The 13,614-nt window shown below is 35.4% G+C and overlaps 1 protein-coding gene across 1 annotated transcript in view; it reads right to left on the bottom strand.

The window, feature by feature from the left end:
• Positions 1 to 13,614, bottom strand: part of LOC117316124 (structural maintenance of chromosomes flexible hinge domain-containing protein 1-like) — a 69,922-nt gene that overhangs the window by 22,292 nt on the left and 34,016 nt on the right. Inside the window, exons 26-39 of the mRNA XM_033870624.1 lie at positions 12,104 to 12,171; positions 11,597 to 11,739; positions 10,249 to 10,378; positions 9,646 to 9,726; positions 9,274 to 9,429; positions 8,949 to 9,074; positions 7,257 to 7,336; positions 6,278 to 6,435; positions 5,939 to 6,057; positions 5,376 to 5,431; positions 4,874 to 4,958; positions 4,336 to 4,467; positions 2,739 to 2,888; positions 2,089 to 2,221 (exon numbers count right to left, since the gene is read on the bottom strand). Of these exons, the coding sequence (XP_033726515.1) occupies positions 2,089 to 2,221; positions 2,739 to 2,888; positions 4,336 to 4,467; positions 4,874 to 4,958; positions 5,376 to 5,431; positions 5,939 to 6,057; positions 6,278 to 6,435; positions 7,257 to 7,336; positions 8,949 to 9,074; positions 9,274 to 9,429; positions 9,646 to 9,726; positions 10,249 to 10,378; positions 11,597 to 11,739; positions 12,104 to 12,171 (1,617 nt within the window). The remainder of the gene's footprint in view (positions 1 to 2,088; positions 2,222 to 2,738; positions 2,889 to 4,335; positions 4,468 to 4,873; positions 4,959 to 5,375; positions 5,432 to 5,938; positions 6,058 to 6,277; positions 6,436 to 7,256; positions 7,337 to 8,948; positions 9,075 to 9,273; positions 9,430 to 9,645; positions 9,727 to 10,248; positions 10,379 to 11,596; positions 11,740 to 12,103; positions 12,172 to 13,614) is intronic.

Genomic DNA, 13,614 nt, shown 5'->3' with positions numbered 1-13,614 from the left:
AGAGGCCAAAAAATGGCGACCATTTTGTTAAATCACATAAGGAATGAAAACTTTTATTCCCCAGTGCCATATATCACCTCCTATTTTGTGTTTTTCTTGCCTACAGAAGTGGGTGCACAAGAAAACCATTCTCAACGCTTTTAGTGTAATCCCCATCCCCCCCCCCCCCCCCCAATTTTTTTTTTTTAATTTCCTTATGCCACAGATAAAAACTTCTGAAAATGACAGAAAAATATAAAACCAGGAACCTAAGCCACAGAAGTGATCATGGTCCTATGATACACCAAAATATTAAATTTGATCAAAATGGGACTATTGTTTAAACTGACATGAAATGGCTACAAATTTAACGATGATCTTTATGTCGCTTTTAACATCTTCATTAGAGGGTCAAATTTAACATGAACCACATTAAATTCCATTTGAGAGATAGCATTATAGTTGACGAGCAGTTTCAAAATGATTCCTCACTATGTGATAATAATTAAAATTTAGCCATTTTGTTTCATCACAAAACAAATACAGCAGTTGTTTTTGCAGAGCCATAATACTCCTATATGACAAATTAGCTATACAACATTTTACAAGGAAAAGTTTCCAGGTGAAATCAGAACTGATTTTTTTCTTGATTTCTCTGACACAGATCTAGACTTCATGATTAAAACTAGAAAATGTCTGTTAGACATAAATGCCCCCACTGCCAATTGACACCCAAAACACAACAATGCCAGAAGCAAACTCATAATTGATTAGATTGTTACATTACATTATCTGCTGACCTTGAATCTCTGGTTGATAATGATACCATTAAAAAGGTGTTATACTTACTGTTATAGAATATTGGTTGATGATGATACTGTTAAAAAGGTGTTATACAGTCAAACCTGTCATATGTGACCTTCCAAGGGAGTCAATAAAAAAGGTCACATATGACAGGTGGTCTCTTAATCCAGGTTCAAAGAAAATCACCCGAAAAGGAAAGTTCATAGTTATTCTGCCACTTTTGTCAGCTACAAGTATTAGTACATATATGAAAAGGAATTACCTCAGTCATCAATTAAGATTGTGAATATAATCAAATCTGTAAGAGACCTCTTGAGGAAAACGAAAGAAAAAAAGAAAAAAAGAAGAAAGAAAAATCACTTTTCACTTAATGAAATAAAATGCTTATAATAATGGACAATATATAAAAATGTCCCCATTTCTACATATGTAGTACAATATTTTTTTTCTTAATTTAATTCAGTTACTTTTATTTTCATTAATATATACATTTAAATTCTTTCAGCAAGTTACAATTTTTTTTTTAATTTTAAAATACAAAAAATAATCAAAGAGTTTGAATGGCAAATTAGATTATTTCCAGTGCCGTATACATTTCCAAAAAAAAAACTTCTTTTTTTTTTTATTCATTCCTGAATTCCTGGTCCGGACTTCCGTCCGGATTATTAGTCACGTAACTGCATTTCCTTCATAACGATGGATACGTTTTTAACTGGCAAATACTGTCCTAATGTCTCAAAAAGAACATAAATTTCAGTTAAACAGTAAGTTGACTGTTTATTCACTCTTTTTCATACTTCCCAAGCAAATGTTTGTATTTTTATCTATTAAAATTTTGTGAAAATCGTCTGAATGGCGAGGACGTTTTTTCGCCATATCCCATCTCGGAGATCTCCTTCTTTTATTCTTTAGAAGTAAAGTACAGTTTCGTTCGTTTTTGGGTGTTATCAGGGCAAAGATAATCAATTCAATACATTTTTTGAGACAGAATAAGACATTTCATGCTTTTCTGAAGTATTTTTTAATCTTTAAAAGCTGACAAATTTGTCCGGTTTCTTCTTGATTATGACTTCTGCTTCCGTTTTAAAACTTGGAAAGTCGCTAAAAAAAGTCGCTTTTCAGCATTTGGGACACGGAAATGATGGTCGTTAGTCGCGTCTGACAGGTAGTCGCTTAATTTAGGTCACTAGTATAGTAAATAACGTTGGGAGGAAAAAATACGGTCGCATATGAAAGGAAGTCGTAGAATATTTTATAGAATATTGGTTGATAATGATACTGTTAAAAAAAGGTGTTAAGACTTACCGTTATAGAAGAGGAATGGAATATCCAAAGGTGGAATACTTTTATTGCGGGGTATCAAATCACAGTCAACTATACATCGGAGGAAATACTCGTAGCCATCTTTTCCAGCGGAGTTTTCGGCTAGAGTAAGATTCTGTAAAGAAATATCACAGGTATTATCAACATATTCATTTCAACACCAGAAAATATTTTATCACTGGCCTAGTAGACACAAACACTCCACTAGCCGAACTAAAAATCTGCTAGCCCCAAAATGTGGGAAAACAACCTGATAAATCAAATATTAAATAACAATGTGAACAGCTATGATAGTCATTGTGGTATTACAAAACAGACTTAATATTATTCTGATTTCTTGCCAGTATGGCTTCAATTTTCACTAGCCAAACCTGAAAATTTGGTAGCACAGACGCCAGGCTAGTGGATTTTTACACCCCTGAACACATTCTAATTCTATCGTATAATTGAATTTTAACATATTTTCATGACCAGTATCTATGGGGAAAATATATACTGAAACTGCAATTAGTGGGGAAAAAATTTAGAGCAAGTTTATCAAACGTGAAAACAGCTAGCATAAGATTACTACACAACATTTGCAGTTATTACAACTTCCATCATCATGAAAATAATTGATAAGAAAAACTTACAGATAACACACACTGGCCGTTGTTCATAGTAAACTGGAGTGTCCTGTTGCCCCCGACGAAGGACGGTACTTCAACCACTCCAGGCTGACCCATTATCTCCAGATTAATTTTACCACTGTACCCTAGACCGGCTGTATTGTCAAACTCGTCCTGGGGATAAAAAACAATATGTTATCACCTTAAAAATATTCTCGATCAGTGATAGTAAACAATTATATTATACAATTATATTACAAACGACATATTACTGACATGTCCCTCTGAGAAATGAAATGTTTCACTATGTTTTGTCTCCACAAATGAAGAAATTCTTTGCATGTTGGGTTCTACAGAAGACGCTGCCTATCATATATTTTTAATTCAATCAATTTTGTTGGTGGTCCCAGTTTGACAGACCTGAGTTCTTTCCATTGATTAGGTATTTCACAGGAATTAGCCCTAATTAATTTCTCAAACTCGACAAATAAAAAAAGCAGCAATAATCAACTACAGATTACTTTTCAGTAGCATGTCAAAGGTTACAAGTTATCGACCAATAATTACATAGAATTTATATAATGTTAACGTGGAAATATACACGAGGGGGAAATTTACGCTAATTACGCAGAGTCCTTTTGATCGTGAAAATTTCCCCCACGCGTATTATTTTGATATCAATTTATCAATTTGCTTAATCTTGAACTACAAATGAATGTGGATCGATCGCGAAAATTACCCCAAAGAGTATAGTTAACATATCGAAATCGCGAAATTACCCCCCCCCCCCCGCGCGAAATTAACCCCCCGTTTACAGTAGTTATAAATAGTTGTTCAAGTTTACGGGCTAATTTTTTGTGGTTACCCTATCAGACCTAGTTTGTCGGTATTAAACTTTGTGAACCCATGGCTTGTAAATATTATGCAGTAGAATTTCTACACATTTCCGAGTATACATAAATATTTGCTGGTTATTTATTTTTGTGCTGATGACAAAATAGTGAAATTAAATCTCAAGCCATTATTACCAAATATAGTTAATAGGTACCCATAATAAGGCCCGTCATGCATTTCAATCCGGGTAAACAAGATTGATTAATATAAGCCGATATAACTAGTGTTGTAAAATATATAGAGGAGCAATTGTTGGAAATGGAATTTATTTCACACGAGTAAGTTATTTCTTAAAATTACAAAAGACACGAGCTTTAGTGTCTTTTGTAACTTTTAAAAAATAACTTACTCATGTGAAATAAATTCCATATCCAACAATCACGAGTCGTGTGACCTGTTTCTACCACAATAATATCGGCTTGAATCAAAGGGAAACGTGGCCAAGTATAATTTCGTGTATGCAAATAAAGTGTACCGGTGACATCTGGGACCCGGTGATGTAACGTCATTCGATTATTGATGTCAATAACAATTGCAGCTTGGGTCAAAGTTCGAATTCTTGACCAATCAAAAGACCGGAAGGTCATATACCACTAGTGCTATATAACATATATCTATCCAACAGTTGGCACATTTATACAATGGTTTGAGAGTGGAATAACAGAGCGTATTGTGGTAGAAATAAAGTTTACATTTACTGCTCACAGTAGAATGAAAGTGAGCATACCCTGAGGTCGATTTTGAGACTACGTATAACACAGCGTGCCGCGGCGTTGTGTGTGTTTGATACAGTAGGTGTGCCTGGCTGTTCCATGGATCCGAGCCTCACTGGAGCACCGGGCTTCACATCCACAGTTATCTACAAATACAGATCAAATGGTCATTTATACGTCATTATCAACATTTTCATATTAAAGTTCATACCATGTTTATTCTCAAATAAGCCCACTCCTCTGGAGGACAAATGGAGTATTGAAGTTATGGGAAAGCTTATTTGTATAATAACTCGTTCATTCTAAAATTGATCATTCTGCAAAAATGATGAGGACTTATTTGTGGATAGAATCTTTTTTATGGGTGAGGGGGTTTATTTGCAATTTTGGGTGGGGGTTCATTTGTGGGTAGAGGTATACTGGTGGTAAAATGCTTATTTGAGAAGGGTAGGGGCTTATTTGCAGATAAATGTGGGAAGTTTTTGAGGGACACCACTAAATGTGACTCCTGTTGTAGTGTTATATAGGTACATATCACATGGTTATACCTACCACGTTGCTGAACAGCTCATATCTACCGTCGTAATATGTTAGCATAATGTTGTGTATTCCAGACATCTCGGGAATCTTCCTTTCTCTGTCCAATGTAAACATAACATACAGCTATACAAGTTATATACTGTAAACGTATTTTAGCAGTAACAAGAGGCCCAGAGGGCCTTTATAGCTCACCTGGATATTTCACCAAATATGACAAAAACTTTGCTACCCGGCAAATATGAGCGATATCCGTTGCTCAGTTTCAGAGAAGTTGTTTACATCAATATAGCAAAATTGACCTGAAGTGATCGGCATTGTTGTAAGAGAGAGAAATTGATCAGCATTATATTGTTGTACAAAGAGAGAAATTGATCAGAATTGTTGTAAGATAGAGAAATTGATCTGCATTGTTGTATAAAGAGAGAAATTGATCAGCATTGTAGTAGGATAGAGAAATTGATCAGCATTGTAGTAGGATAGAGAAATTGATCGACATTGTTGTAAGAGAACTTACTTGAAGATGAAAACACCTGGATTCTGTTTAACTGATTCTGGGCTGAATGACACTGCCTGGAAAAATAATCATAATACAACATTCGTTTAATATTTCTAATTCCCTTTATTTTCGAAATACACATTTTCTTGATTGTTTATCCAGTGACAAAGTTGCATGGATTTCAATTCTTTGAAGAAGAAGCCAACTTTCACATTTTAATCTCCAGTGACTTCAGATTTCATAGAAACTGATTTTAGTGTATTGTACAATTTTTTCTTTTCTCAACGATGATGATGATTCAAATTTTCTCAATTTCACAAAAATTTGGAACAAAACAGTATGTATTTTTCAAGGAATCTATTCAGTATGTATTTTTCAAGGAATCTATTATGTATACCCTAATTTTCTCACATCAGTTTTAATTTCAAGTTATCAATTTTTGCTCATTTTTCAAGGTATTTATTTTCTACTGTTTCATAATAGCAAAAAAATCTCTTTCAATAAAATCTTTCAACATGTATCCCTTATCTAACGAATCCGTGTAATTAAATTATCAGCGAAAAGCATCCAAAGATTTTTACCCTGGAGGGAGGTGTGTTCTGGGTACGGACGTCCATTTTCCAGAGTTTCATGGATAAGCTGGCAGCCTTGGCTCCCTTCATGGGCTGTTCATCTTCGGCCAGGATACGAATGGTGAACTCTGTAAGAACATATACATGTTTATAGTCAACACCTACAAGTTGAACAACAAAATATAAATCTCAAACGTATCTCCAACTTGTAACACCATTTCTTGTACAAGTCTCAAAAATAATATCTCAAATTTGAAATTTCCTCAAAATTGTTAAATTTGTCGTAGAGTCCAAATGCGAAAAAAAGTGAAATTAGTAAAATCATGATACTAAGCCGACGTCTATTACCTGGCATCATCTCTCCGACCTGGAATAGCGCCTTCTTGTTGTATTCCACCTTCATCTCGACCGGCCGTGTCATGTCCGGCTGAATGAGAATGGTTAGCTTTGGACCGCTGATAGTTTCACCAGAAACAAACGCTCTTGGTTCCAATTCATAGCTTCCTCTTCAAAATTAACAATTATGATGCGTTAGATTGTAAGTATTAAACTTAAGCAAAAGGCCCAACGGGTCTGTATCACAAACCAGTAACTGACAGTTTTTAGCAAATACATCTCTGTATATATAGTTCAAAGTTAAAGGTATATTTTTTTTCTTTTTTAACAAAGTTGATAGTCAACAAGGTATAAGTTCAGGTTTTAAATTCTTCAGAGTGACCCTGAAGGTGGGTCAAGGTCATTAAAAAAAAAACAAAGAATGAAAACTCTTCATATACATTAATCTATCCATCAAAGGTTGTTTAGAGGTTAAAAGACCTTGAAAGTGGGTCATGATCCTTCATTTCATCATGTCCCACACCAAACTTTTCTGATATGATTGAATGGGCTTAACTAGGGATTCTGGTGCTGGCTTTGCATCGTGTAACATTCTATCAACAACTATGGTCAGTTCAAGACGGCCGCCCCGAATCAAGGCAACCTATATATAACCTTTAAGAAATATCCTTCCAGTGCTTCTCAAGAAATGTTGGTAACAAACTTCAATTTTCAAAATCCAAGATGGCCACCTGTCAGACATTTTGTTTTCCTGATCAGTCTCAAAATTGAATTGGCACAACTGTGTCCAAGGGGAAGTTTGAGAAACATGATCCCAGTACTTCTCAAGAAATATTGATAAGAATCGTTTACAGACAGAAGGATGAAGGAACATGGACAATGGGTGATTTTACTATATCTAATGATGGTATGCTAAATAGAACGTTTCTGATTACACTGATAATCTGACCTCTGACCCTTCACCAGCCTCTAACCTTGACCTTTAACTTACCTCTGTCCCACCACAGTCACAGTTCCGAAGTCTACCTGTCCACTGGCGTTTGATTTCCGCGGCATCAGGTATGGTACAAACTGTAAACAAACACACTACATATGATATCCTGATTTTGGAAAATCGGTGTAGCTTTGACCGATTTACAAAAACAACACAGAATTCGGACATAGTAACGAATCCGTAATTCTAACTCTAAATTGATAAAACAAGGGGGAATAAGAACAAAAAATCTAGATTTGCTTAGAAACCCTGAAAAGTTATCTATAGTTGTATACTATGAGTCCTGCGAGTTTGGTTTTTTTTACATTCTCTGAATCTGTGAAATTCTTTGTTAACATTTTTCTTTATTTGTGCATATAAACTTGAAATATGTATTGAAAGGTGCCAATTGATTGTGTGTCTTTTGTACAATTGTTGAGGTCACAGATGGTAGACTTTTCTGTCTCTACTGTAAATAACTCTCATTTGGTATTAAAGGGTGCTAATTGTATTTTTTGTACAATTGTTGAGGTCACAGATGGTAGACTTTTCTGTCTCTACTGTAAATAACTCTCATTTGGTATTAAAGGGTGCTAATTGTATTTTTTGTACAATTGTTGAGGTCACAGATGGTAGACTTTTCTGCCTCTACTGTAAATAACTCTCATTTGGTATTAAAGGGTGCTAATTGTATTTTTTGTACAATTGTTGAGGTCACAGATGGTAGACTTTTCTGTCTTTACTGTAAATAACTCTTATTTGGGAATATTTCAATTTCTACTGAAGTTGGACTCCATGAAACTACCAAACTTAATCTGTTTCATTTGCTCATGAATTTGACCAGATTAACACTGATCAGTGCGTATGAATACATGGTTAAAATCCTTCCGCGGAACGATTTCACTTTTTCTACATTGTTTTTATAAACATGGAATAATTATTAAAATTATCAAACTTATAATGTATTCTTGTATTTTATGAAAGACCAGATATGCTAAATACTTCTATTTTGACAAAATTATGCTGTTTTTTTAAATCCTAAAATGGGGAACTATTTTACTCGACCGACTAAACATACACAATCCGGAACTCCTCGGGCTTTTTCCAATTTGGACTTGCACAAGCTTCCAGACATTAATATCTAGACCGACTTTTTTATTCGAAGAAAAAACGATTGAAATATAAGGATTGAATCTTGGTTTGGTCGATTTCATGGGGTCATGAATTGAGTTGCTCTCGAGACAAATTCAACATGAACTGTTTCGCAGTTCATTAAATTTGTCTCAAGAGCAACTCAATTCATAACTGTTTACCAGAGACAAATTCAACATAAACTGCTTTAAAATTTGTCTCAAGAGCAACTCAATTCATGACCCAATGAAATCGACCAAATCAAGATTCAATCCTTAATTAAACGGTGCTAATCGTGTCTTTTGTACAATGGTTTGTGACATTTCACTTTATTTGTTACATTCTCTACAAGGGTTGACACTAACTCCATTGCCTTGACAGACCACTGGCAGACGGGAATGTCCCTCGAACCCCCACAACAACCAGGGGGAAAAAAAGAAATTCTATATGCATTTTCTTGCATAAAACATTAGATTTTACACCACAGAGTCTTCTAAAAGATGAAATTTTGAAGCAAATGAAGGAAACTTAAGCTACTGTTAGTGTCTATCCCTGCAGTCTATAATTGTAATAACCCACTTTAATCTTGGGGTCTTTGGCCAGCTGTATCTTGATATCAGGTATATGGACCTCGTTGTCTCCATCATCCAACAACTGTACGATGAGCGGACGAGGGAGTTTGTTCTCATTCAATACAGTAACTGTCTGAAAAGTAGATTTAAAACATTTCATGTAGAAGTCCTTCAACTGTTTTAGAAAGAGTCATAACTTTTCCCCACAACCAAAGTCTGATCTTTATATAATGTATGTAAATCATTTGTCATACGTTTGGTATCAAGTAACTAATTTTAATATTTACTAAAAATTTAATCAATTATATATATATATTTTTTTTAATTGATACCTCATCTTCCTCCCAGCCAGGTAATGATAGCTTTGTGGGTGGTCCAGCCGTTAACTCTAATTTGACGAAATCCAAAAAGTCTTTCCACGTAACTTTCAGATCCCGAGTCCCGGTCTTACCTCCTTCCAGTGTTACAGATTGTATACTGAATTTTCCCTGTAAGATCAAAATATTCAAAACTATCAAAAAAATCAAAACAACACAAAACAATATTATTTTGAAGATGTATTTTTCTGGAGGAAATGTTAAAATGTCTCATTATTTTCTCTAATTTGGTGATTTTATCTCTGTGTAAAAACATCAAACCTCTTGAAAACACAAACTATCCAGACCCTAAAAATAGGGTGAAAAAGTCACCTTGACCTCACCTACCTTGGAATATGTGACCTTGACCTCATTTGATCGAAGACCATCACCACTGACTTGAACTTCTTGAGATGTATTTTTAGGCAGCTGAAAATACAAGCAAAACAGGTGTTTTCCAATCACATAACTTTTGAAAGAACAGGTCTTTGCTGCACTGAATATTACAATTGAACTTTGCATCACTGAATATTACGATTTAATTTTGCATCATTGAATATTACGATTTAATTTTGCATCATTGAATATTATGATTTAATTTTGCATCATTGAATATTATGATTTAATTTTGCATCATTGAATATTATGATTGAACTTTGCATCATTGAATATTATGATTGAACTTTGCATCATTGAATATTACGATTGAACTTTGCATCACTTAAGCACTTTATATATTGAGAAACTTTCAACAGAGGTCTTAACAATTGGAAGAAAAATAATCCTAACCACACAAGAAGTATTAGTTGTGGAAATTGTTTTTATATAAACAAATTAAGGTCTTCACGGTGGATAGGAAAACTACGTCCTACTTAATAAGCCATATTTCACATTATGTCTACCAGCAACGCTGCAACAAACTAGAACATTCCGATGGTAAACCAATCTTACATCTGTGATCTCGTTGCCAAACTTGTCCTTGATCGTGACAAGGATAGGTGCGTCCAATGTCTCGCCAATCCGAACTTTGTTGGAACCACTGCATTTACAATTGATCTGGCTGGGCTCAGTGGGAGTGGGCCTGAAACAAATTCAAGATTTTTTCACTGAGTTGTCATTTGCTTGACACAAATTTCAGATCATCATCGAGAATATAAAAACCCCAAATTTATAGTCCGAGACTGTATAACATATTCTGTTTATAGTTTAAAACTATATGGAAAATTTCAAACATAACCATCTATTTCCTCTGTTCCTGTGGAATTCCTTAGAAACAAGTTTTACTCTGATATACCAGCTATGTTTAGTTTGGCAAATTTTCTCTATATTTGTGACTCGGTTTCAATTTTTGCTTTTGTTTGTTTTTGTTTAACGTCCTATTAACAGCCAGTGTCATTTAAGGACGTGCCAGGTTTTGGAGGTGGAGGAAAGCCGGAGTACCCGGAGAAAAACCACCGGCCTACGGTCAGTACCTGGCAACTGCCCCACGTAGGTTTCGAACTCGCAACCCAGAGGTGGAGGGCTAGTGATAAAGTGTCGGTACACCTTAACCACTCGGCCACCGCGGCCCCTATTTTTGCTGCATAAGAATAAATGAATCTGTATGTACAAAAGTTCACCATAACATTATTTATCCTGTGAAAATCCTAGCTAGGGGACCAGCATAAAAGTAAGGGTAGGCTTAATTTAATTATTGCAGAGAAAATGAAATTTGCATTGTAAGCTGTTTTACTTGACTAAAATACCGTATTTATCTGCAAATAGGTCGCCGTCAACAAATAAACCTCCTTCATTTTTGCAAAATCATCAATTTTATAATATCAAGCAAAAACCAATTCACAAATTAGCACTCTCCAAAAATGTAATGCAAAACTTTTACACTAGGGGAGGGGCTTATTTTAGGATAGATACGGTATACATAGATGGACTTATTACAACGAATGGGCTTATTGTGAGGTATATGTATACTTCTATCATGTACCATAAATATGGTTAATTCCACCAGACGTTAATTTCACGATATCGATAAGTAAACTCTAAGCATGGAGGTTATTTCCACGAGTTTTTCTTTTTCACCAGTTCCAAAAATACCACAAGCATCACAAAATAATATGCATGAGGGAAATTTCCGTGATCGAGGCTTTCTTGTTTTTAGTGTAAATTTTCACATTTACAGATTAGTCCTTTGTTTTCAATATTCACATTATTTAGAAGTTTTGTGGCCGACAACAGGGATGGACGAAAATGAATTACACTGATCGACTTTATCAGACGTGACTTGTGTTATGACACTACTTACGTTACAGTGAAATTGAAGTCAATATTTGAGTCCTGCACTGTAACTTGGCAGTACTTGGCATCTTGAATGGTGGCGGGAACTTTGATATCGGGCAGAAGCCCTTCCATCACAGTATCACGGGGAACCTTCTGTACCCAGTTTACCTATAAATTCATTCAACACCACAAAATCATTAAAAACAAATTAAATTGCCAATGAACTTAAGATACTGATAAAACAGGGGAAAAATGGTCAATTACATCAAGGCTATTTCAGTAAAATATCTACGTACTGAGGTGTCCAGATTTGCCAAACAGAGATCACCATGGAGACGATTTAATTCAAACATTACCATATAACAAGTTGCATTTTCTCCAGCACCCAATCAGGTATAGATGTTCTTTATTTCAGTAGTCCTACATTCAGATATTAATTTTACCCCAATGGAATCTTGGCACCCACCATCTGATGATGGCAGACTAAAAACTTAGAAAGTTACTAGTACGCCATTTCACATAATATACATACTTTTATTTTCCCTGCTAATTTTTCATCTATTTCCAATTTTCTTCCACCTTCATCGAATAAGGAGAAACCTGTCATGTTGAAATGAAAATACTGATTTAGTTAAAACATTTTGTTATACAAGTCAGGTACGACCCTAGATAGCTTTATTTTTGCAAGGTGCAATTTTCCAAGAAAATCATTTAAATGAACCATTGTTAAATTTCACGATTTTAAATTTGTTGATATTTCAAAGTTCTTCCTGAAAAAGCTAATTAGTAGATTCATATTCCTAATCATTGCCATGTATCTGGCAAAATTTTTGTCTCCTTCGTAGCTGTCAGATCATTCGGTATCAATATTACAGTACAGTGTTGTAGCATTGTAATTGTACATTTGTAATTGAACTAGACATCCAACTGACCACAACTGCATCTATCATATTTACTTTGAGTACTCACGACTGTCAGCGTTTACTGCACGTAAGAGGTCTCTAAAGACAAAGCCAGCAACAGTTGTAAGTCTTTAGACAAAGCTAGCGGCAGCTGTAAGTATCTATAGACAAAGCTAGCGGCAATTGTAAGTCTATAGACAAAGCTAGCGGCAGTTGTAAATCTCTATAGACAAAACTAGCGGCAGCCGTAAGTCTATATAGACAAAGCTAGCGCCAACTGTAAGTCTTTAGACAAAGCTAGTAGCAGCTGTAAGTATCTATAGACAAAGCTAGCGGCAGTTGTAAGTCTCTATAGACAAAGCTAGTGACAGTTGTACGTCTCTATAGACAAAACTAGCAGCAGCTGTAAGTCTCTATAGACAAAGCTAGCTGCAGTTGTAAATCTCTTTAGACAAAGCTAGAGGCAGCTGTTAGTCTCTATAGACAAAGCTAGCGGCAGCTGTAAGTCTCTATAGACAAAGCCAGTGGCAGCTGTAAGTCTATAGACAAAGCTAGCGGCAGCTGTAAGTCTATAGACAAAGCTAGCGGCAGCTGTAAGTCTATAGACAAAGCCAGTGGCAGCTGTAAGTATCTATAGACAAAGCTAGAGGCAGCTGTAAGTCTATAGACAAATCTAGCGGCAGCTGTAAGTCTCTATAGACAAAGCTAGCGGCAGCTGTAAGTCTATAGACAAAGCTAGCGGCAGCTGTAAGTCTCTATAGACAAAGCTAGCGGCATTTGTAAGTCTATAGACAAAGCTAGTGGCAGCTGTAAGTATCTATAGACAAAGCTAGCGCCAAATATAAGTCTCTATAGACAAAGCTAGCAGCAGCTGTAAGTCTCTTTAGACAAAGCTAGCGGCAGCTGTAAGTCTATAGACAAAGCTAGCGGCAGCTGTAAGTCTATAGACAAAGCTAGTGGCAGCTGTAAGTATCTATAGACAAAGCTAGCGCCAAATATAAGTCTCTATAGACAAAGCTAGCAGCAGCTGTAAGTCTCTTTAGACAAAGCTAGCGGCAGCTGTAAGTCTATAGACAAAGCTAGCGGCAGCTGTAAGTCTATAGACAAAGCTAGTGGCAGCTGTAAGTCTATAGATAAAGCT

Source organism: Pecten maximus, chromosome 18, assembly GCF_902652985.1.
Source record: "Pecten maximus chromosome 18, xPecMax1.1, whole genome shotgun sequence".
In the NCBI taxonomy this organism is placed as follows: Eukaryota; Metazoa; Mollusca; class Bivalvia; order Pectinida; family Pectinidae; genus Pecten; species Pecten maximus.
The sequence above is the reverse complement of the archived record's forward strand: the minus strand, read 5'-3'. Positions and strand labels throughout refer to the sequence as shown.